We start from the raw sequence: 24,105 nt of genomic DNA on the forward strand, positions 1-24,105 counted from the left end.
GAATTATTACACTGCCATTCTCAGTAGAATCTAATGAAACTATTCCAAAAAAGAAGTGCAACAAAAATGGTTTGTGTGTAGCCTTCGCTGCCTTCCTTTACCAGCTTCCTGGTTAAATTCTGGCCAAGCTCAAACTTACTATGTTTATGTATGTACTTAACAAAATGGATGTTGCAGCCATCGGGCAAAAGTCATTTTCTGACTTTCTGAACAATACTGTCATTCATTGTTAAGTCACCAAACAAGATATCAAATATATTAAATCTTTTAGAGCTTCTATTTGTATCCATGGGAGAAACAAGACACACCATTACATCAGTTCTTACCACATCCATCTTCTGCCATTTTAGTATGTGTTCATTCAACAGCAGCATGTCAGACGAGAATGTGCCTAGCAAGTATTTTACCACTATTTGTCTCTTAGATCATTGTGGACTCTTACAATGTTGTCTTTTGTTGAAAATAGCAGAACATCTGTTGAAGCTATTTATTAATGCAAATTGGAACTTGTTTTCCTAAATTATATTACATCTTGAAAATCCTCATTTAAAGAAGAAGAGTTAATGCATCGTTCTTAGGAATGAATACAATAGTTTGACCAGGCAACCTTCTCTGTTAAGACATGTTGTCCTTCAGTGTTAAGACATGTTGTCTACCACTGCACTTAGTTCCATCTTCAAAGCCGAGCTGAATCTAAATTAACTTTATTTAAAAGCCGAAGGGCTGAAACCAACAAAGTCATTGCACAAGCAGGTCTTCCATTCACACAATGGAACTTCCCCTCCTCGCACTCTCCCCCATCTGCTCCAGAGGGTTGGGGGGGGGACCCAGAACAGATTTGGGGGTTGCAGGGCTACCCAGGAGGAGGAGAGAGAAGGGAATTTCCACCACATGAGTGGAAATTGTTCTGCCCGTACAATAACTTAGCTAGATACAACCCAAGGCCATTTTTTATTCTCCCAAGTTTTCAAATGCATTTTATGATTTTTAACATGCTATTATATATTTTGTGTGTATAAACTATGTTTATAGTGACTGCTTTGGAAGCTTTGTAAAAGCTTTGTGTTAACCTTTTAAATAAAAGAATAGATAAATAATGGCCCAAGTGTCATTGGCTGCAGAGAGTGACATGCTGAATGTTACGGTCATGTGGTTTTGGTAAAAATATGCATTGTTTGTTTTTTCTTAAGGAAACTTGACAAAACATATGAAGTCCAAGGCACATAGCAAAAAATGCATGGATCTGGGAGTCTCAGTAGGATCAATAGATGATCAGGATGTAGAAGAATACGGTAAAAAAATTCAATTTTTTAAATTTATTTTTCATGTATTTGCTTTTCTTTTCTAAATATTTTCCTTCCTCTGTTCAAACCTTTTATTAGATTGCTTTCACAGAACAGGCCCTATCAGTTACCACTCACCTACTAACTTTCCCTGTATAAGGTTCTAGAAGATATTTGGGGTCCCACTGTCCTCTCAGTCGCTATGCGCATATACTGTAGTGTCAGTACCAGGAGATCCTACATATATATGTGTATGAGATTCCTCTGAAGCCAGATCTCATTTGAATCACAACAGAACTCATGTTCATTTTCTCTCAATTCAGCCAATATATTCTACACCTAATGATGTCGCCATGTACAGAGATTCAAAAGGAAGGGAGTAGAATTAACATCTGAACAGATCCTATGCCTTTCACTTACTGTTCACTTATTAGAGCAGATACAAATGGATCGTGTCCCCACAACATATTAGAGGGACTATGCACTATGGAATATGTGTATCAATTGGCTCATTATACTGGGCCTCAGCCTTTTAGTGCCAGTAGTCTGATTACATCCATGTAAAAAGTCTAGAGGAATACATTAGCCAAATTTGCAGATAATTATCTTATTTATTCACAAGCCCCAAATAAGGTGGTGGAATTCTCAGTTAACAGAATTGAATGGGCTTAGCTGTTTCTGGCTGCAGATTTGTTTGCTTTTAGGAGATGGAGAGGAGGGAGGGGATACTGATTTTGAATTATCCTTTGTGGGTTTGTTGTTGTTTTTTTAACTTCCCTGCTAGTAAAGAACTAGCACAGAAAGGATAAGTCTCAATCTCCAAGGTAGTAGATTTTCTTTCTTTCTTAGGGGAGCATTCAAAAATTGCATTGTCCACCTCAAGTCTTGAGTTGTATGGTCTACTCTTCCACTTCATGTAGACCAGGCACTCTTCATCTGCAATGATTTCTGTAGGATTTACTGTGCACTGAATTTTAATTGGAGAACTGGCACAATCCCCAGAATGCTGGAGAAGAAGAGAGTATGTAAGAGGATACATGTCGCATCACATTTTTGTTTGGGTGGTTATATAAACGGCACAGTTCCTATCTGTGAAAAATGCATTCTAATTCATTCAAATAAATTATATTGTCATAACGATGGGGTATGAACATCAAAATTATTACATGGTTGTAATAAAAGATGCTCAGGCCTGCATTCTTTTGTTGACCTTTTTGAAATTTAATAAATAAAATAAGGACATTAAAATTAGGTTTGCATTCTAAACCAACTTTCAACCAAGGTATGGCTTAGCACAATTTGTAAGTGTTTAGGCCTCCAGGGTGGAGACTTTGACCACTCTGTTCCTCCTTAGTTGTCTTGCTATTACAATGTGCTGAGATAAGCCATGCCTTGGTTTAGAGTGTCATCTGAATCCAGGCTTGTGGTTTAGGTCTCCTGGACAATAAACCAAGAACAAACCATGGGTACAGTGTGTAGTCAGTTTGGTGCACGCTTTTGTCAGTATGATATATGATACCTTTGCTTCTGTTCTGGGGGGATATCCCCCCCCTTAAAGTATTTTTCTGATTTGTGTTAAATGGTTTACTGTGGAGTGGTGTATGTTATTTGAAAAAGGTAGAAGGGGTAAAAAATTAATGCACTTGGTCTTTCTACTATGAATTGATGTGAATTCGGTTCTTAAAGATGTAGGAGAGGTGTTCTCTCGATTGGCATAACTTCTTAGTGCACTCAGCTATTTTTACCTTTTTACAGTGCAAATTGAACTTTGTTTTATTGATAGAAGTAATAGGGCAACAGTCATTCTTTGTAATTTGACAATTAATTTATGGGCCCTTCAATTACGAGGTTCAGCACAAATAAGGCAGCAACAATAGCGGGTAACTGGGTGGGAGGAGTGTGTGTGCGAAATGGAGAACTTAGTGAGGCAAGAAGAGAGGGTACAGCACATTAGATCAGGCAGTGAAAGAGGAGACACCCAACGAACGATGGATACTCCTATGCTCAAGAACAGCAATACATTGTTTACATTAATGTTTGTCACTTTCAACATTTTTCTGATTCCCAGGTTGTACACAAAAAGGTGAAGGGCCATAAAATAATACTTTCCATATATTTTAAAACTTCCGCTGGGCCAATTGGATTTTTGCTGTACTGTATTGATCATTAGGCCTTTTTTTTAGCTTTAGAAATTGTAAATGTCAAACAATATTGTGCTCCACTTGACACAGAAGACAGTTGTGCTACAGAACTATGAGACTGCTGTATAACTCTCCATATATTTTTTAATGGTTTGGGGACTTCCTGTGAGATTTGAGGGGAAATACTTGCGCATGCATACTGTTGTATCCCAAGGTGTAAGGTGCAAGCAGCTGTTCCTCCTTGGCTACAGTGCCACTACCATACCTGTAGTTTAAAACAAGTGGACAAACCATTCCTTTAGAGACTAATAGAAGCAGTGCATTCTGGAAAGTATCCCACTAGGCACTTTCATGACTCCGCAAGGAGACCTCTACCTTAAAGGAAAAAAATACTAGCTTCCTTCTCAAGTTTGCTGTGTTAGATATTGGAGGGCTTTGCAGTGGTCACAATTTGACAAGATGAGGATCTTGATCATAGTTAGAGCTTTCCCACTGTAAGCTATGGAATGGCTTTTTGCTCTCAAAGTTCTTTGTTCGCAGCCAACCATCTGATTCTGCTGCACGTGCAATTCTCTGAATTGCTGCCAGTATTTTTATTGCGCCAATTATAGTTTAAAGTATCCTGGAAGCTTTTAGACTTCCTGCAATACTTCATCATCATAGTGGATGAAAATGTTAATAATTTTGCTTTATTAAAATACACTGATACATAAAACTCTTGAGTATCTCCTTTCTCGAGTTCTAACCCAGTAGCAAAATATTGGGTTGACTGGAACAGACTGCAGTTAAAACCATAATAGAAATTAAAACAACCGTATCAACTTGTCTCCAACACACTCAGATTTCTGTTGTTTGATTTTCACTGCCAAAGGCAGTGTAGTGTAATAGCTTTAATTCTAAACTTGGTAGGTTGCACAGAATTTGAATGCGAGTTTGCCAGAGACAGTTGGCAGAAGGGGCCAAATATAGCTTGTGGAGAGCATTTATGTGAAGCTCTTTTAACAACACTTCTACCAATTCCATTTATTTTTCCATGAGGCTTCTCAGCACTATATGAATTGGGGGTTTATGGCAACTGGGCTGGGTGGATTGTGGCGGTGTTCTTTGTTTGTTTTTGGATTTGCCACCATTTGGGTATTGGTGAATACCACTTAGTTTCACCTTTTATGTTCCAAATCACTCTTGCATCTTTCATCTCCTAATCCAAAGAATGCCCTTTACGCCCAAAATACAGGGCTACTATGTTTGGAATGCTGGCTTCTGAACTATGCTGTCAGACCAGGTGAACCATTCAGTGTGACATACTTCAGCTTAGGGGTATCAGTTTTCACAGTGCTGGCCCAAGTTTTCATTATGTGTTCCTCTAAATTAGGTGATTAACGCCCCAATCCTATGTACATTTTTGAGGGGGAATGTCCTGTTTGGTAGAACTTGACATTCTTCAATGTAAGTATGTTAAGGATCGCGGCTTAAAGGCGCTTATCAGGGAAACTGATTTCCTAATGTTTAGGGGAGAGCTGTCAAACATAAGGCCCAGGAGACTTAGCAGGCCCTTTTAGTGTCCCTATTGTGGTCCACAAGACCTTTATAGATTTATTGCAGGGTTAGGAGGCTAGGGGAAATGGTCTGACCTTCAAAGAGCTGCTGCTACATCATACCTCAACATTGCTACTGCCCCCTAAACTTGTCAGCGCAGGAGTGTGGAATCAGCCATTTTCTTGCATTTTGGCCAAGAAGGAAGGATGTGGCCAATGGAGGAGAACTGAATGATTGGAACATATGGCTGGCAGGATATGAAGACAGCTGTATTTTGCAATCAGTGACATTATGAGAAGGGGGTTCAACTTATAAGAGTTGCCAATGGGTACACAGGCCTGGAAGAGGAGCTACTGGCATTTAGAGGTAGCAGCAGTAAATTAACAAAAGGATTTCGGCAGTTAAACAAAACCCTCTGACCAGGTTTTTTTAAAAAATATATATGTATAAAGATGGACTCTAAATCAACAGAAGATGATCCTTATTATTTGTTCTTTACAAGATAATCTTGTGCAGATACACTCTTGAGGAGCAGCAGAGAACTGGCAGTACAGTGGTACCTCGGGTTGCAAACACCTCGGGTTATAAACACCTTGGGTTACAGACTCTGCTAACCCGGAAGTAGTACCTTGGGTTAAGAACTTTGCCCCAGGATGAGAACAGAAATGGCGGCACGGCGGCAGCAGGAAGCCCCATTAGCTAAAGTGGTACCTCAGGTTAAGAACGGTTTCAGGTTAAGAATGGACTTCCAGAACAAAGACAGTTTGTAACCAGAGGTACCACTGTAGATAATCCTATTTATTTGTAGCTTCAGCAATAGCCTATGCTATGGATATGGGGTATGCTGCAATTCCCCACCAAGACAGTTATGTGGGGAGATCTGTATCTGCCAGGTGCTCAGACAGTGGTGGAGGAGATACTAAGGGCTTGGGTTGTTTAATGCAGGCCTGCACAGAGCAGTCAGTAGGGAGTCATTCAAACAACTCTTTAAACTCCTTTTTATGAAAAAGAGTTTCTGCAGCTATCAAGCCCTTTATTTATTATCATTTCAAGGCGAACATCAAAGCCTATTAATCATCAGGGGCTTTTAGGTTTTTCCAGTCTGGGCTTCCCCAGCAGATGTCAGTATAAGTCTGTGATGCAATGAAGATAATAATATCAAAATAAATAATTTGGTCAGTAGGCTTTAAAAGTAAGTGTAATCTTAAGTGGTTAGGTATATTCAATTATGTGTATGAAAGAAAAGACTCCTGTATTACCAAAACCAGTCTCTAGAATAGACATGGCTGCCAAAGTATCCATTCTGAAATTCCAAAAGGCCTGCTTTGAAAGCCTAAAACAATGGATGAGATCTTTCCATGACAGTAGATGCTGTTTATACTAGAGGATATGAAAACATACCAACTTATTTACAATCAGCTAAATTGGGCGTTACACCATGTCCAGTTCTATCTCCTCAAAGGATAGTGTCCAAAATTGGTGCCGTTGTTGCTGGTGCTAATGTGACTGCTGCTGCCTAATAAATTTCTTTGACTTTTCTTCTGGAAGTTTGTCATTATTGCCCCTTATTTAAAAATGTATACTTTATACTAAACATAAGTAAAATCCTTACCCTCATCCATAAGCTCATGATCTTGACCATGCTGATTGCGAATTGGAGTCCAGCAACTTATGGAGGGCGCTATGTTGGGTCTAAATAATATAGATATAACTAATGATGGAGCAGGAAGGGAGAGAATAGGCTTTGTAATGTTCCTTGACAAGCCAGTTGTATTTGGCTGGGTATATCAGGACTAAACATAGAGTTGCCATTTTTTACTTTTCCATTGCCTGATCCTTCTTTTGTCTTGTTCATGGCTCTTTTGCTGTTCAGTCAAGTGTTTTGTAGTGGACATGTTTTTTACCAATACAGAATGAAATAGTTCTTGGTAGCTGCACACCTTTATTTTGATATTCTGTAGGTAATTTTATGTTTTAATGACTATATAAAATGAGGGTAACACAGTGTTTTAAAAGTTTTGATTCTACTTCCCTGGAGTTTTTAAATTAAAAAAATAGCATGCCACAATTTATTGAGGTTTGCAAAGAGCCTTAATACAGAATAAAGCTTTGCGAGCTTTATCAAAATAGTTGAAAATATAAGAGACATGAACCATTTGCTTTATCCATTTGTATACGTACCATATCTTGAACACAAGTGTGTTTGTCAGTCTTTGCTAATGCTTAACAGAAGCCATTAACGTTTTGCTGGTAATTTTAAGCAGAATGCTTTTAGCTCTGCTGTAAGGGTTGCTTTGGCAGTGGGAAGGGAAGAAAAAGCTTCAAAGTCTTCGAACGCCATTATTAGCAGCTTATTATAGACATCAGTGGAAACACCTGCAGCAAGAAGAGAGCTTCACAACTTACTGCTGCCCAACAGTGCTGCATTTAAAGGATTATTCTTATTTTCAGAATTGTCATGGCAGATACAAGTAGCAATATACGTAAAGGTCATTTCATCATTTCAGATGATTTAGAATTAGGTTTGTGAGCAATAAATAGCTGTTTCTCAATTGTGCAGGATCTATGTGTCTTTCCCCCCAGCTGTTGTAATTTAACTTCCCTCCTAGCTAATTCAAATTGAAATATTTTATCATTCCTTCTTGTTTTCTCCAAGCAACCATGTAGACTGTTGCTGTACTTAATGTGTTGATTGTCAGTTGAATGCAGTCACATGTTACACTGTGGAGGACAAGCAATTTAAATGAAACTTATTGTTCTGGATTGTAATTTGCAACACCTGTAGAAAATCACCTTTTAAGATAGCGTACAACCCTCCCATCATTTACAAATCCATATTTTATGGTCTCTTAAAAGTCACTAGAATAGATTTGTGAGTGGTTCCTGTATACAATGAGCTTGAGCACCTGGGAACTATAAAAACTTAGAAATTAAGGTGTTTGGGGTTTCTTTCTTTCTTGGTAAAGTGAGGTTTTAATTTTAAAAGCTGTAGGGGAGAAAAGTAAACACTGAAACCTGTGCTTAATTCTCTTCCTACTTGAAATCTATAAGTTCCTGGCCTTTGGTTGTGAAAGCATTTCTGCTGTGTGATCAAAGTTCTCAGTCTGCTTTCCTTAGTAACTTTTCTGTTAACAGCAATAGATTGTAAGAAGTTCTTTACATTTCAGATAGTTCAGCGGAAAAAAAATAGAAAGATAGAAAAACATGGGAGCTGGGTTGTTTAACCAACCAGACTTTGTTGTAAACCACGATCTCTCATTCATACACTACAATAGGCCATGGCTTATGGAAAGTGAAGCTGACCACCATAGAAGCCTTTTTTCCAACCACCCAGGAGGAGGAAGACCAAGAAAGGGGGCTTTTCTTGGGCTTGTTCCAGCTCATGCATATAAGGGAGCTAAAACATGATGTGCAGAAATTATATTCACAAATGCATGAGTGCAAACCTGTTAGGGGTGTGCACAGACCACAGAGTTTGGACCCCTGCTCAGTACTTTGGGAAACAGCCCATCTCAGTCCAAGGCACTGTGGGGTTGTTTGATCCAGCCTGGCCTCAGACTCTGTCCCTGGGGAAACAAGGCTTTGCCTTCTCCTCTCTGCCCCCCTCCAATTTGTTACTAGGAAATAATAATTTGAAAAAGATGACTGTTTTCCTTTTGGCAGACATGAATGAAATTTGCAGTCAAAGTAGCTTCTCCAAGGTTGGCAAAGCCTGTCAGATTATAGACAATTAGGTTCAGGGGTTTTGTGCTGGACACTTTTAATTATTTTTTTAAGGGGTCTAATAGCAGATGAGCTTCTACTGAATGGGGTGACTAATGGTGTAAGAGCACTAACATGCAGTTAATTTGGGAAATGAAAAAAACTACACCCTCTTGTTATAATTTTCAAACATTACTAGGCTCTAAATGTGTGCATTTAATTTTGCCCTCTCATAGGTGAAAAGCAGCGGCTGGGTTATGATCGGTCCGGATTTGATGCAGAGGATTCAGAAGGGCCAGATGATGACGACAATGATAACGAAGATGATGACGAAGACAGCCAAGCTGAATCAGTTATATCTGCCACTCCCTCCGTTTCAGCCAGCCCACAACATCATCCATCTAGAAATGTTTCTCAGGAGATCTCAAGCGCTGATGAAGAAATCAGAATTGCAGATTGCTTTGCTGGGGTTCACACAGACTCTATGGATGGGCTGCCCAAAGCACTTCTCACAAAGATGACGGTACTTAGTACAGTGCAGTCGGACTGCAGGAGCTCAGGGCCACTGGTTACAGCTGTCCCCGGAGAAGCAAACGAAGGAAATGTGCAAGACAGAGCAACAAGCACAGATCCTGCTGTCTCCTCTGAGACAGTTCCCAAGTCTCCATGCCATCAGATGTACGTGGACTACCCAGAAGAAGCCTTGGGAAGTTCTGCTGTTGCTCCTACTGTTACGACAGTAACTTCCAAGGTGAGCAGATAATTCAGTTCACTTGTGTTAGGTGTAATCTGTACATCAATTGCACAAAGTATAGAATTAACTCAAACCCTGCAAAAGACCCAACCAGATGCCCATATGGGATGCTCACAAGCAGGACATGAGCACAACAGGGCTCTCCTTACAGCTGATCCTCAGAAACTGGTATTCAGAGACATACCACCTCCAACAGTGGAGGCAGAACATAGCCATCATGGCTAGTAGCCATTGGTAGAGTAACACACATGCTTCATGTAGAGCAGATTAACACACACACTTCCAAGTTCATTGCTGGGAGGCAAATAATGCTACCCGTGTTCTTGTCTGTTAAGTACATTGGCCTAGAAGGATTTCAGTGAAAATGGGCTGCACGATTCAATTTATTCTGTGCATTAGCCATGGACCGTTGGCACAGTGAATTTAATGGGATTTAGTCTCCCAATAAATACACTGCTGTGACTGCATGTAACTCTCTGTTGTAGAACTATATAGCCATGTGTATTTTACATATCTCTATATATGTATAAATACTCAGAAACTACTATTCAGCCGGGCTTTACCCATGCTTGGAAACAGAGCTTCCCCATTGCCAGCAATAGAAGGGGAAAGAGTCTGAATTTTGTCATAGCTAGCAATGCAAAGAATCACGAGCGTGCAAAGCTATACCATATAGAAGTACTTTTAAAGCTGCTCAGTAGCCACATGACCTATGTGACTCTTTGGAAATCAAATGCACTGAAATAGCACATTCTGGTCGACTTGTAATTTTTTTAACAATAGTAGAATATTGGCAAACTTATCTCTTTTAGAGAAGAGGTTTTTGAGCTGTGTTGGGATGGAGGAAGGGAGAGAATGGTTTGGGCCTTCCTGTATTTAACTTGAAACAAAGGTGGCTCTACTTTAGCCAACAGAGGAAGCAATCTGGGCTGCCAAGGGCAAAGAATGCCCCAAATGTTCAAAGCAGAAGAGCCACAAATGGAACTAAAACACAGGACACCCAGCAGAATCTGTCAAAAATAATCAACCTGCAGCACTTAGGGAGGAGTGTTTTTAGCGGCTGCCCAACTCTCCTGTGGTTGGCTGCTTTCACATTTTAAGAAATAAAGCTAGACAATGTTGAACTGCCTGTATCTTCTTATTGATGGCTTCAAAAATATTATTCTTTTTGTTACACTAGAGCACAACTTCTACAAGACTTCCTTCTCCACCCGTTGACCGGAGTACACAAACCTCCACGGTTGTTCCTTCAATGGCCTCGCCTTTCCCAGAGATGCAACCGCAGAAGCCCGAGGAGCATCAGCAACAGATCATGAAATCAGCACCTCCTCAGACTCACCTGTTTAGCCACCTCCCTTTGCACTCGCAGCAACAAACCAAGACCCCTTACGGGATGATTCCAGTGGGGGGAATCCATGTGGTACCTGCTGGCTTGGCCACATACTCGACTTTCCTCCCCATTCAGGCTGGGCCGGTACAGCTCACTATTCCCGCCGTTAGCGTGATCCACAGAACTACAAGTGCACTTGGCGACCCAGCATGTGCAATGTCCGGCACTGCAAATCATCTCAGCGTTGCTGAAGTGAACAGCGTTGTTCCTTGCATCCCAATAGGCCAGATCAATGTACCGGGAATCCAGAGCCTGAGCGCACCAACCCTGCAGCCTCTTCCGTCGTTGAGCATGGAGACGGTGAACATCTTAGGCCTGACGAACACCAACATCACTCCGCAAATACACCCTTCGGGATTAACACTGAATGCCGTAGGCCTACAAGTGTTGACTGCAAACCCTTCCCCTCAGAGCAACTCAAGCCCTCAGACGCACATTCCAGGTCTGCAAATATTAAACATAGCACTGCCGACTTTAATCCCTTCGGTCAGCCCTGTGACTGCAGATGGGCAGGGCATTCCAGAAACACCAGCTTCTAGTAGCAAGGCCTCCGAAACTCCTCCACATCAGGGTCCTGCGAGTGTCGCTAGCGATGCTGCTGCTGCTCCAGTCACCAGTGCTACATCATCTCAGGTGGGACCCGCCGACCAGCAGTACAGCATTGAAAGTCATTTGGAGGCTGATCCTTCAAGCGGGTACCAACGGCACGATAGCCCGGGTAAACTGGACACTGAAAAGCCTGACTCACAGAGTCATACGAAACCAAAGTGCAATATCAATTCTGTTCAGGTCGAACAGGCTTCTGCTTCAGAGCCTCCTATGAAGGTGAATTCTGACGTTTTACCCAATTGCCCCAGACATCGGACTGTCTCTCTAGATAGACAAGCGCATAGGCGGAAAGGGTTGCCCGAGAGGCAAAATACTGTGGAGTTTAGTGACGGCAGCAGCGACGATGAGGATAGACTTATAATAGAAACCTAGGGTTTTTTTGGTTTTACGTTGGGTTGTGTGTGTGTGTGTGCGTGTGTGTGTTTGTTTTTCGTTTTTTTTTTAAAGTAACACAGGTTTTCTTGCAAACCTCCCTTTTACTTAAAGCACATTTTTTTTCTGACACAAACTCATTACTAATCTTTGTGCAATCATGAATTTTTGACCAATAATTGTTGTTTCTTGTCAGCTCCGGCCATTTTTGTACATGTTGTATAGACAATTGTGCCTTTTTTTGGAGTTTTATGTTTAGAATACTGTACAGATTGTCAAAATTATATATATATTATATGTATATTAAAACCAAGTAGTTACTTGTGTTTCGTAAGTAAAACAAAATAAATAAAAAAATCTTACGTCAGATGGAATAAATGATTAAATTATATGTTGCACTGTTAAATGTAAATTTTTATGGCTGTGGGGCGAAGTTTGTGTGTACAGATTTGAGTATGTACAACTCCATATTTATTGTATCCATATTAGTCTTGGGGAAAGGGTCTGTCCATCTTTCTTGTGTATGACTTTAGCTTTACACTTAAAAACAAACTCCCGTATCTGTGTTATTGAATTATTTCAGTAAAATTTTTGTTTACTGACTTTATCACTGCTCAAGTTGTGCCTTCTTCACGCAAGTGAGCCAGCAAGAAAAAACCAACTTCCCACTTAGAGCCCCTCTCCACCATTAGGTTATTTAAAAGCTTTAGAAAATGGATGAACTGTCTATTAGCAGTGGTTTCAGTAGCATTTTTCCTTCTTTCCACCATTTTTTTTTTAAAAAAAAAACATTCACAAGGAACAAGTGTTCCTTTTCTTGTAAGGGACATAAGTCTCCTAATTTTCATATTCGAGGTACTGGTTCTTTAAGTAAAATTAAAGCTATTTTTAATTGAAGCCTGCCAGTCACAAGAAAGCATATTTACATTTGTGACTATGAAAAAAACTTCGTGTTATTTTTCTTATGTTTGCTGTCAAACAGAAGCATAAAGCCATGTTTTATTAAATTTAAATATGGTTTAGAAAGAAAAGAACAGCTTTTGTGTCTCACTTTTTTCATTCACAAGAGTAAATGAAAACCATGCTGCTGCAGCCTTTTTTTCCAGTTGCTAATCTTCTCAAGATCCCCCTGTAGTTTCCAAAGAGCCTTTCACAGGTGAATATTTTAGACAATAAGAATGTATTTCCTTTTTGAAAGCACTTTTTATTTCATTCAGCGATGCAAGTCAGTAGGAAGCATGTACTCCCACCAACTTTTTATCCCAGAAGGAGCAGACAGTGAATAGTCATCACATAGATTTGTAGACTGCAGGTGGGGGGGGGGGTCTTTCTATATCATATATTACATAACCTTTGTGAATTGCTAAAGATGATAAGGGAAATCTGCCACTAATGCCTAATCTTTGATTATCCTAGAAACTGCAGTTACAGCCTCTCGCCTTCGTGAAATAAAGTTGGAAATTTCATGAAGAGCAACAGCAGCAACACTTTTCACCAAAAATGCATCACAGTTGAGGCCATAAGATGCAGGCTAATTACACACATGCAAGAAAGTGATGCCTGGCTGCAACTGAGGTCTGAAAATGCAGGTCTAAGACCAGTCGAAGGGTACCCCCAATGTGTGATCATTCTTTTTTAGGAGTGAACCCATTCCAGCACTTGTTGAACATTGAAACAGAAGAATTTCTCTCTTGCATGGATTTAGTTTCATGCATGCAGCCTTTGGTCCCTAGCTTAATTCTATTCCCATAGCTCCAGCAGTCATGCATTACTTGCAGTGCTTAAAATATGTAGGAAACCCCCATCTTCAAAGTAAGGGAGGAGGAAGAAAGATGGTAGAGAAATGTGACTGTGCTTGCATTTTAGTGAGAAGCCACTTCTCAAACCAATCCTTTGAAATCCACACTTCTCCCAGTTTTGTGATGTAGTTCTCCAGCCAAACAATGTGCACAAAAATACAGAGACTAGGGGCAGTAAAATGCATATATTTGTGTAAATAACAAACAAAATGCATTACAATTTTGAAAAATCACCTTTTAATGGATATATTACTATATTAGTTAAAACTGCATATAAAAACGTGTTTACTGGGAGAAATTTGCACTAAAATGCTGACTACTTTTCATGATGGTTTCTTTCAAAAATCAGGAATTGCTTTGGAAATGTGGAGCAACAAATTTTAGGTTGGAGAAATAAGGAACTCATCTACCCCTACCTGTGTGAATCATCTAACTTCAAAAATCAGTGGAACTGCCTTTTATCTGGATGCTCTGGACTCTTACCAGATGTTTAGATTTTTAAAAAGAACCACCACTAATTTCCCAGGATTACACTAATATGGGTCTGTCTGGGGGCAGACAGCAAGGTTTGGCCAGCAAGTTGTGAATAACTCTGATGCAGCTGAGTGTAGAAATATTCACACAGAGATTCCCTCTGAAGCGAAAAAGGGAAAAGATGCTGCATTCCTAAAGTTCACTCAGGGAAGAAAAAGCCTACCTCGAGATGAGTTCATTAGCCAGGCATGCTTAGCTTGATTTTGTAATACAAGGTTTGTTTTGGTCAAGAAGGTCAAATGTTAAGGCTTGTTTGATTCACTGCTGCTGCAAAGAGATAAGTAACCTTAGTTTGTACGAAGTCACTTGTATCACAAGAAGGTGCTGCTTTTGTCATAATGACTTAACGTTTTTATTATTAATTTTACTTGCATGTTGCTTCTTTTTACAAAATGTAAAGCGACAAACAAATATTAAAACCAGTATCAAGCTAAAACAAAGCAAAAGCTAAAAACATATTTTTAATAAATAAAAGCAATCTAGCATATCCCGTCCACTAAAAGAAGCCACAATATCTAAACTCTCCAAGTTAAAGGCCTAAAGCCTGACTGAAAAGAGATGTTTTTGCTTAGCATCTAACAGTAGCCAATGACTCCCTAAAGAGAGCATTCTAGAACCAGGGAGCCACCACTGAAAAGGCCTACTTTTGTGCTGCCACCCTCTGGACCTCCCTCAGGGCAGATGGAGAAACACCTCAAATAAAAAGGATGATTGCAATTCTGGAGGGATTGTGTTGAGCAAACAGCTTGACGTTTTTGCTGCTGTTCTCCTAGTTGTTACCTTGCTTTTGCTGTATTATTGCATATTGTGTTTGTTGTTATCTTGATTGGTAACTTTATACTGTGCAGTTTCATTTTCTTAGGCATTTTCTATGGAAAGGCAGGGCAGAAAGTGTGCATGCATGGAGCCTAATCTGCAAGGGAGCATAATTTGGGAGTTGGAACAGGACGTATCCTAGTAGTGCCAAAGTGAAGGCCAAATCCTTAGCTTATGATTTTCTTAACATTTGGGAGCACAAGTCAATCCAGATGATTCTTAACTTTGAATGTGATAGGTGTATTAAACGGAAGGGTGTTTGATCCTAGAATATTAATGGACATAGGATCTGCCTAAATAGTTATGTTAGAGCAATAGGACCATCACCCCCTCCCACTGATGCACCCTGTGCCCCCCCCCACATATGCTCCGGATCGGGGAAAACTGCACTTATAGAACCAGTGACTTAGTGCAACATTGAATATAACCCACAGACAGCAAAATGTGGTAGTTTATGATTCAGGCCTTGTGCATCTAACTCCCTGCTGGGAGCCCCTTGTTCCTCACTTCTTCATGCCTATATGTTAGGAATTTGTACTCCATTCATAATTTGTCAACTCATTTTTTTTTGGTCAACTTATTTTACCAATAAGACATGACTGGCTTGAGAAACATGAGACCCGATCAATTCAGATGGTGTGAGATCAAAAGTGTATGTTTCTTTGGTGTTTCTTATATTCCTGACCCCATCTGCTGATCTCAAATATCATTAGAGGTTTGGATCCAGAGGCAGTCATTCTTAGAGCTGAGCCACTGAAATAATTGGTCAGTCAAAAAAGCTCAGCACAAACCTCTTCCCCCGCAAACCTTTAAAGAAGCACCACAGTAACAGCTCTCATGTAAATGTACTCTTTTTTAATAAGATCCCCTGCAGCACTCAAGAAATGAGCAGCTGCTTGGGGAGCAGAGGTTCCTTCTAAATTCATTCATGGAGTTGCAGGCTTGAGTGTGAACATCTGGGGGAGAATTATTTTTAAAACTTTCAAAACACAAAGCTCCAGAAAGCATCCAAGCCAGAAAAATTAGTTTAAGTCTAAAGCTGGAGATACAGTCTGGAATACATGTGCGTCATTCCCCAATCTCTCAAATTTGGAGAAACCAGTTAATATGGTGGCATTGTTGCTTTTTGTCTGTTTTTCATGGCACAATTTAGTGGTAATAGTAGAAATCTTCTACTAGGGATGGGGGAGAAATTTGCTTCAGGTCACCTTTAAAGGTGAACTTACTTAATTTGCTCTTTTCCAAAACAAGACATGAACTGAAACGCAGCCATCCTTCACAATTCCACACTGCTCCAAATTTTTGCAGTGCAGTTCTCCAGTCATATTGAGGGGGGAATTACTTTGTAAAACTCTATTTGGCAAAGTTGCATATAAAATGTGCATATTAGGAAATATCCACACTCAAATGTAGATGGATTTTCACTGACTTAAAAAATACATTGCAAACTGATGTTGAAAACCACATTTAAGACTGGAAAAATGAGAAACAGAAAATTTGAATCCTCCCCCCCCTTACACTCCACTGGCCTTCCCCAGCTTCTGCATCAGTCTGGTCCTTTGTGAAAGACCACCTCCTTCTCTATAGACCATTTCAGGTGTCAAGATGGGCAGAGGGTGCCCTCCTGGTAATTCCTCCACTCTGGGCAGCATGGAAGAGAGTGCAGTCTCTCTGGCAGCTCCCAAAATGTGGAATTCTCTCCCCACAGAGGTGCACCAAGCATCCTTCTTAAATAGTTTCTGTCATTTGCTAAGATGCAACTTTCTACCCTGGTCCTTAACAGCTAAAGAGTTCTGTGGGGCAACCTCTGATGCACAGTCTTTCATTTGTTTTAAATTATTTTGTTGGATTTGATGAGATGATATGGTGGTAATCTGCCCTGGTTTCTGGGAGTTACCTGGGAAGAGGAACAGATTATTAAACCAGCTCTGTGAGGGGAATAGAGGTCTCCTAAGAACTCTCAGCATCCTTACCAAGGTACTACAGCTCCCAGGATTCTTTGGGGCAAACCATGACTATTTGGAATGGTATGATACTGCCTTTAACGTATAGTGCAGATGGGGTCTGAAGTCATGTGCCTGAAGTTCAGCATGGAGGGTGCCTGTCTAATAGCAGTTGGGAAGAAGCACCACAAGTTTGGGGCACAGTACTGAATGCACGGTGAGCAGCCAGAACCCTGTGACTAGTCAATTGCTTCATGGGGTGGTGGTGGTGGTGGTGGTGTGGCATCGAAGAGAAAAAAGCCCTGCTTTTTTATTTACATATTTATCTCTTTTTTAAAAAAATCATAAAGTGGCTGACAGCTAGGATAATAAAATATAATCAGTACAAACCAGATGGTAACAGGCAGCATACACCCAAAATAAACAAGTCAGCATTAGCAGACAATCATAAAAAGCCTTCTGGACTTTTTTTTTTATGTTTCAAAGTGTGTTCTAAAGAAGACGAAAAATGTCAAAAGACTATGCTTGGAGGGGTGGGGGCAGACTGGGATCAGGACAGCAGACCCCAGACTGCCCTATATATGTTCAGTAGAAGGCTTTTTAAACAGTCCCCGCATGCGATCAGGGACTCTGCAAAACAGCAAACAAACAAACAGGATCCTAATTGCATCCATCGAGTTTATACACCTGTAGGGTCTGCAATGTCTATGAACATCTTCAACAAGATTAGGGGTTTGGAAGGGCTGTTGCTGTAATCTGACACATGCACACTGCACATCTATGTTCAATATTCCTAGACGACTTGCCGGAGCAGGACTAGCACTGGAAATTAATCCCTTTAAAACCACATATGTACAGAACTTCAACCACATGCCGGCTTTGCAAGAGACAGCCTCAAACAGCCTTCTCTGCTTCCTTCCATCAGGCTCCCTATGGATCCCTGCCCATTACCAGTTAGTGTGAGCAAAAGAGCCAAAATGGGGGCTTATAAACACCTAGGGCTATCCAAGAAGGAACTGCGAACTTCTTCAAAATGCACTGAAGTGAAAAAACAAACAAACAGACAGGGGGAAGGGGAGGATTATTTCAGGGGGATTAGAAGGTCAAAGGCCTCCAGGAGAAAAGCAAACCAGAATCCATGCAAAGCCATTACCACAAGATCAACCAGACAGACAAATTGGAGGGCTCATTCCTGGTCTGTTTTGGATGATGATTAGCTCTGGGACAGAACGTTCCCTGCCTCATGGACAGACACTGGAGATCATCCTCTCCATGATGTGTCCCATCAATACAGAGTGTCCCCTGGATCTTCTTGCAGGTCTGGGCAATTTGTGACCCACCTAGCTGCATGGTGGCCAGCAACAATGTGTTGTGGCCAAATAGCTGTAGAGCATCTACTTTGCAAGGTCCCAGGTCTCTAGCATCTCTAAGTAGGGCTGGGAAAAACCCAGTTTGAAATCCTGGAGAGCAGCTGCAGGTCAGTGTGGACAATACCAAGCTATATGACTTGTGGTAAGGCAGCTTCTGTTTTAAAACATTCCCTTCTGTTTGGTATGGCATCAATAACTGGGTTGTACCTGGCATACACTGCTCTTCAGCTGGTTGGTTGGGATCCACTACAGGCTCCCAGCCTGATCTAAGGTGCAATTTGACAGCAGCACTAGCACCATACAATTTTATGGTAGAAGGTAATCCCCAGGTGCATGTTTGGGTTAAAGAAGTTTCCCAGGGTCTGAAAACACAGAAAACGTCTGTGGCAAATGACTGATTAACCAGAAGACATATAACCGCTGCTAAAAGAGGAGGTGGAGGCTCAACGAGCAGATTATTCTGCCAGCTTGTCGGATGATGTTGCCATCCCCCGTGACAAGCCTTTTAAATGTACTTTAGCACTCTCCAAAGTGCCTTTCTCTAAAGTATTATGATTAATTGCATTTATATCACACCCTTCCTCCAAGGAGTTCACAACAGTATACACTAGCTCTTCCCTTGTTCAGTTTTACATCAACCCTGTGTGTTATGGGCAGCCAGAGGGATAGTGACTGGCCTGAAATCACTGTGAGCTTCGTGGCTGAGTGGGGATTTAAATCTGGGTCTCTGCAGTCCTAGTCCAACTCTCGAACCATACTACCTCTCAAAGTTGCTGGATTTCAGTGGGTCTCCTCTGAATATATTTTACGTTGGATATCAGCCCTTGGCTATAAACACCCAGGAACCTATCAGATCCTCTCTCCCATCATCTGCTGACATATGGGCAAGGCAAGAAGGCAGTGCCACACATCCAATCAATAAAAGCGCTATAAACAAATCCCACTGCTGCTGATGCACTCCTAAATTCTAGCTTGCATTGACTCTATTCCCTGTTTGCTAATGTGAAAGTTTAGAGCAAAGCGCCACCGTGTGGCCTGATGTATTCACTAAAGAAGAGTCCCTTGAATAGCATCTTTTGATTTTTCTAGGCGTAACGTAAGAGCAGGCACAGGCCTAAAAAAAGAGAGCTCATAATGACAGGCAGCCTTACAATGCAAAAACAAAACAAAACCCACAAACCAACAATCTCCCTTCCTACAAACACATTTAAAAGAGGTATATGTTAATCAGCCCAAGGCCTGGTTGAAAAGGAATGTTTTTACCTGGCGCCTAAAGGTATATAATGAATAATAATAGTCCAGGAGCATCTGGGGAGCCAGCCTTGCTCTACAGCCATGAGAAAAAATACAGCGGCTCTTGCATGCTGGTCTACCACTCCAGAACTTCAGCTGCTGCTCTCTCCAGCCTCCTTTCTTCCCTATCTTCCTGCTGTGGGGGCAGAACTAGCTCTTTGCTTCCTGCAGCAAGCATGAGAGGCAGCACAACCAATGAGCGTGGAGGGGAAATACCAAGATAGGTTTCAGGGAAACCTCCCAACATAAATCCTGGCTACGCCCATGGACTCAAGGGCATCCAATGAAGCTGAATGTTGGAAGATTTAGGACAGTTAAAATGTTGCTGGAAACCACCGGAGGGCAGAAGGCTCTTCTGCTCATGTTCACCTTGTTGGTTTCCCACAGGCATCTGACTGACCACTATAAGACCAGGATGTTGGACTGGGTGGGCCAGGGGCCTGATACTGCAGGCTATAGTCCTGTTCTTATACAAAGAGGTATATCATCCTTTTGTCTGTGGTCCTGGAGGAATGCAATTAGCATTAAAGAGATATCACCCAAGAATGCATGCGTGGGAAGAAACATACTTGCTGGCAAGGAAACACAGTATTACACCTGGGGTTTTCAAAGGCTGAGCAGATAGCTTCAGAACAACATGGTGCCTTATCAGCACACTGGCATGGGATAAACATGGTATATGAGTGAGTGAGTGAGTGTCAATTTCCTTCCCCCCCCACTCCCTGCCACCCCTTCCATCTTTCCATAAACACATTTATTTGGCTAAGTTCTGGTGATGCCAACCTTTCTCTGGTAAGCCCCATCCTTTAAATACTTGCGACACAAGCAGGTATTCAGCTAATGAGGCAAACACAGTGATGGAGGAAGGTTTTGGCAGCTCCTTTTCTGCTTCAACCTGCAATCTTAAAAGGCACAGGAGCTCCACAGAGCGTGGTCGGGAGGGGGGAGTGCAGGTGGAGAGCGATAAATGCAGGTTACAGGTTACAGAATGACAGCAGTTGTACCAAATTTTTAAAGATACTAATATAGAGCCATCAATAGCTCTTGACATACAATGATAGATAAGGCCCTAAGAACTTGACTCTCTCGTAAATAGATGTTTCATGCAGACCAAAAAGACATCTGAGGATCAGGAGGCCTGGGCTGCCTTGGATAAGCACCTTTCCAATAGTTTGCAATTTAGCAGCAATCACTTCACAGCAGAGAGCAGGCCAGTTGGAGCCCCCCTTTTATCTTTTTCTTTATCCCCGTATAAGAGAGGGAGAGATGATACACACACACACACACACACACACACACACACACACACACACACACGATGGCACCTTCCAAAGATCAGGCATGTCAGGTCCCTGCCCCAACAGGTTTACAATCTAAAACAAGCACAGTGAAATGAAAGAGGGAGGGAAGCATGTGACTCCTTCAGTTGCCTGTGCTTAGGCTTAGTTACAACAGTGACAAGAGGGATAAGCCAAACCTGAACCATACATGCTATAATAAGCCCTTGTTTCCACACCTCTCCCGCCCTGTCGAAACAGTGGCCATTTTGCTCGCTCTGTGCAACGCAGCAACGCAGCTCAGCCCCGCAGGGCCTTCGCTTTTGGTTTCCCTTTCTATCTCTGCGTTTCTTTTGAATTCTGGAGCTTCCCGCTCTCCTTTTGTTTGCCTGAAAAGGCTCGAAATAATACACACGGTGTTTTTGAAACCACTCTCCTTCTTTCATTCCCTCAAGTCAGGGGAACATTCATCCCCTCATAATTAGGGTGTCTGTCAGTCAGTCCTTTCCTCCCCCCCCCCGGCCAATTGTCCCCCAACTGAAGCTCCTCTCTCACCTATTGTCTCCTTGCAGCACCTCCGTGAGGAGACTCGCGGGATTAGCGGGGCTTTGAAGTCGCTTCCCGGGCTCCAGGCCCGCCCTCGCGAGCAAGGCCGCACATGGGTATTCTTCCAACTTCAAACATCTGCGGAGCTCGGTACCTAATTACAGCCGTTGCCTTTGCAGGGCCTGAGCTTTTAAATGGCAGCGAGCCACGGCAGCCTACTTCTTTGGGGGGGGGGGGTCGGCCCGGCTTTCAAACGGTGAGCATCCCCCTGAAAGTGATGCAAACTGACAAGACTATGGCACTTTGGAATGACCACATGGGCGAAGCTTTTGAGCAGCTGGCTCTCCAGCTGGAAATGGGGGTGGGGGGCAGTGGAGCACAATAGATTTGGGCTTCTGCCCACCATGCAAGAGAGCTTCGATTTCTTTGCCTCGTTTCCCCTACACATTGCCCCCCCATGCAATTTATCTTTTATTGTCACTATTATTATTATTGCATTTCTATCCCACCCCCTGCCAGTGGCTTTCATATTTTTCTTCCTCCCTGTTTTATCCTCGCAACGACCCAGTGAGGTGGGTTAGCCGCCCAGGGTCACTCAGTGAGCTTCATGGCCGAAGGAGGGATTTGAACCCTGGTCTCCCAGGTCCTAGTCCAGCAGTCTTAACCACTACACTACACCATCAATGTCAGGCTGCTGTTCAAAGCACAGGAGCAAGGGCTAAGGGGGCGGGGGAGGTGACCGAAGTAGCTTCATTAAAAGCGGGGTGGGTGTGGGGGAAATAGCCATCTTTGGGCAACCAGATAACAATTTTAAAGTAAGGGTTGCTCAGGGGTAATTAGGACTGCAACCTTTCCATCAGTCTCTGCTGCTGTGTCTTTAACAGCAGCTATGATTCTGCAGGAATTAGCAGGCCAGACTATTCTCATTGCTCTATGTACAAGTTGCTAAGATCAAAAGAAGAGCCCCATTGAATCAGAGCAAAGGGTGCTTAAGGCCAGTATCCCCATTTCCCCCAGTGGCCAAATATTGTGGGCAGTCCACAATCAAGGCATTCGATTCATTTTATTACCCCCCCCCCCAGTTATTTATATCCTGTATTTCAGAATACAAATCCTTCCGAGCTTGTTAAAACATGCACCATGCACACCTACACAGCCACAGCAACATGTAATAAGTCAGAAGGATTCTTCCTGCGGGGCAGGTGGTTGTCAATGGCCTTGTGGGAGAGGAGCTAGAAGTGAAGGAGGCTTCTGGTGGGGAACCTGTGAGCCTCCAGATGCTGCAGGACTACATATCCCATCCCGCCCACCCCCCGACCATTAACCATACTAGATGGGACTGATGGGAGCTGGAGTCTGACCACACCTGAAGCTGCCACAGGTTTTCCATCCCTGGGCGAAACTTTCTCAACCAGTCTGCGACGAAGATTAAAGTTGCTCCCTTTTCTTCCCAGTCAGGTGGTGGAAGCATGACTTGGGGGAGATGTGCGAGGCTCATGAAGAGGACTGGACTAGTTTTGCAGGTCAGAGCTTCCCCATCCCTGCCCTACTGCTATGGAGGCAAAACAGGGTTATTGGAAAAGAAGGTAGTGGCCCCTACAAATTTTGAGGGTTCCTTAGGCATGCTGAAGTAGAGAACTTTGCAAATCAAAACAATACTTTAAAAAACCCAGCTTCACAAGAACTTGTAACTTTACAGGATACACAGAGAGAGAGAGAGAGAGCGCACTGAGGTGGCAGGAGGGTAAGAAACGGGATTATAGTTAAGTGCTAATTGTGACCCTCCCAAGCATTTTGTGGGTCTTTTTATTAAAGGTAGGAGGGCACAGTTAGTGAGGAGCAGCAGTTTAAGCCTTCTCTCCACCATATTTCATATAATATGTAACATGCAGAACATCCAGTGCTATTTTTCTAGAAAAAGAGGTGACTGAAGTCACTACAAACTTCTCCCTCATTCTCTTTGAATGGCAATGCGCCCATCTGAGAGGCGATGGAGCTGAGTTCTGGTGAGTTTCAGCTGAAAAAGGCCCTGATTACATCACATAATAATATAAATGTGAAGCTGGGATGACAGTGGAGGAGGAATAATACCACAGTGATAAACCAGAGAGAACTTGCAGCCATTTAATTAGAGCCATACAGAGAGGTAGATAAGTGTAGTAACTGGTGGAAACGACTAACTGCCTCTTTCAAGGTTTGGTCTTAGGGCAGTGGGCTCTATTGCTGCTATTGGAGCCCCTAGCAAATTGGCCCAACATCACCCATTGGTAGTTTCAAAACAAAATATTTATAATCATCCAAATGTAACCCTTTTCAAAATAATAATAAAAACCCCACAAATGCCTTTTCTCCTTCCTTGTCTAATATTCATACATTGCTGTGCAATAAAAATACCTTTGCCAATGCACAGTCTTTCCTCCAGCAAGCCCAATGCATTCCAAAAGAAAATAAATGCATTGATGATTCACTTGGATTGTAGATGCATTTCCTGAAATAATCTTGGAAGCAGCCCCAAACACCATAAAAAAATATGGCACACCATTAAGCAACAGACTTGGCAAGTTCAAACATGCTTATCACACAGAAAACTGATTAAGGTTAGATGTACTCTTGTTTCATGCAGTAGTGTTGCCCGTTTTTGAAATAATTTTTAAAAAATCATGGAACAAAGGCTATCAGTGGCTAATAGCAGTGTTGGCCATGCACTACTTCTGAATGCCTCTGATTTGCTGTGACTCAC

General features: G+C 42.0%; 1 protein-coding gene and 1 long non-coding RNA gene across 9 annotated transcripts in view; one reads left to right on the plus strand and one right to left on the minus strand.

Moving 5' to 3' along the window:
* HIVEP1 (HIVEP zinc finger 1) overlaps nucleotides 1-12,394 on the plus strand; it is an 88,924-nt gene extending 76,530 nt beyond the window's left edge. For all 8 annotated transcript variants that reach the window (XM_083623658.1, XM_083623657.1, XM_083623656.1 and 5 more), the window contains 3 exons: nucleotides 1,191-1,292; nucleotides 8,899-9,413; nucleotides 10,597-12,394. In XM_083623658.1, the coding sequence (XP_083479784.1) occupies nucleotides 1,191-1,292; nucleotides 8,899-9,413; nucleotides 10,597-11,787 (1,808 nt within the window). In that variant the 3' untranslated portion in view covers nucleotides 11,788-12,394. The remainder of the gene's footprint in view (nucleotides 1-1,190; nucleotides 1,293-8,898; nucleotides 9,414-10,596) is intronic.
* On the minus strand, nucleotides 2,575-21,736 carry LOC310767289. Its single transcript, XR_014550844.1, has 3 exons — nucleotides 21,375-21,736; nucleotides 3,611-3,689; nucleotides 2,575-2,720 (listed from the first exon to the last, which is right to left on the minus strand). It is a non-coding gene; the product is annotated as an uncharacterized lncRNA (long non-coding RNA).
* Nucleotides 21,737-24,105: the final 2,369 nt, after the last annotated feature.

This window comes from Podarcis filfolensis (assembly GCF_964270895.1).
Source record: "Podarcis filfolensis genome assembly, chromosome: 7".
Classification (NCBI taxonomy): Eukaryota; Metazoa; Chordata; class Lepidosauria; order Squamata; family Lacertidae; genus Podarcis; species Podarcis filfolensis.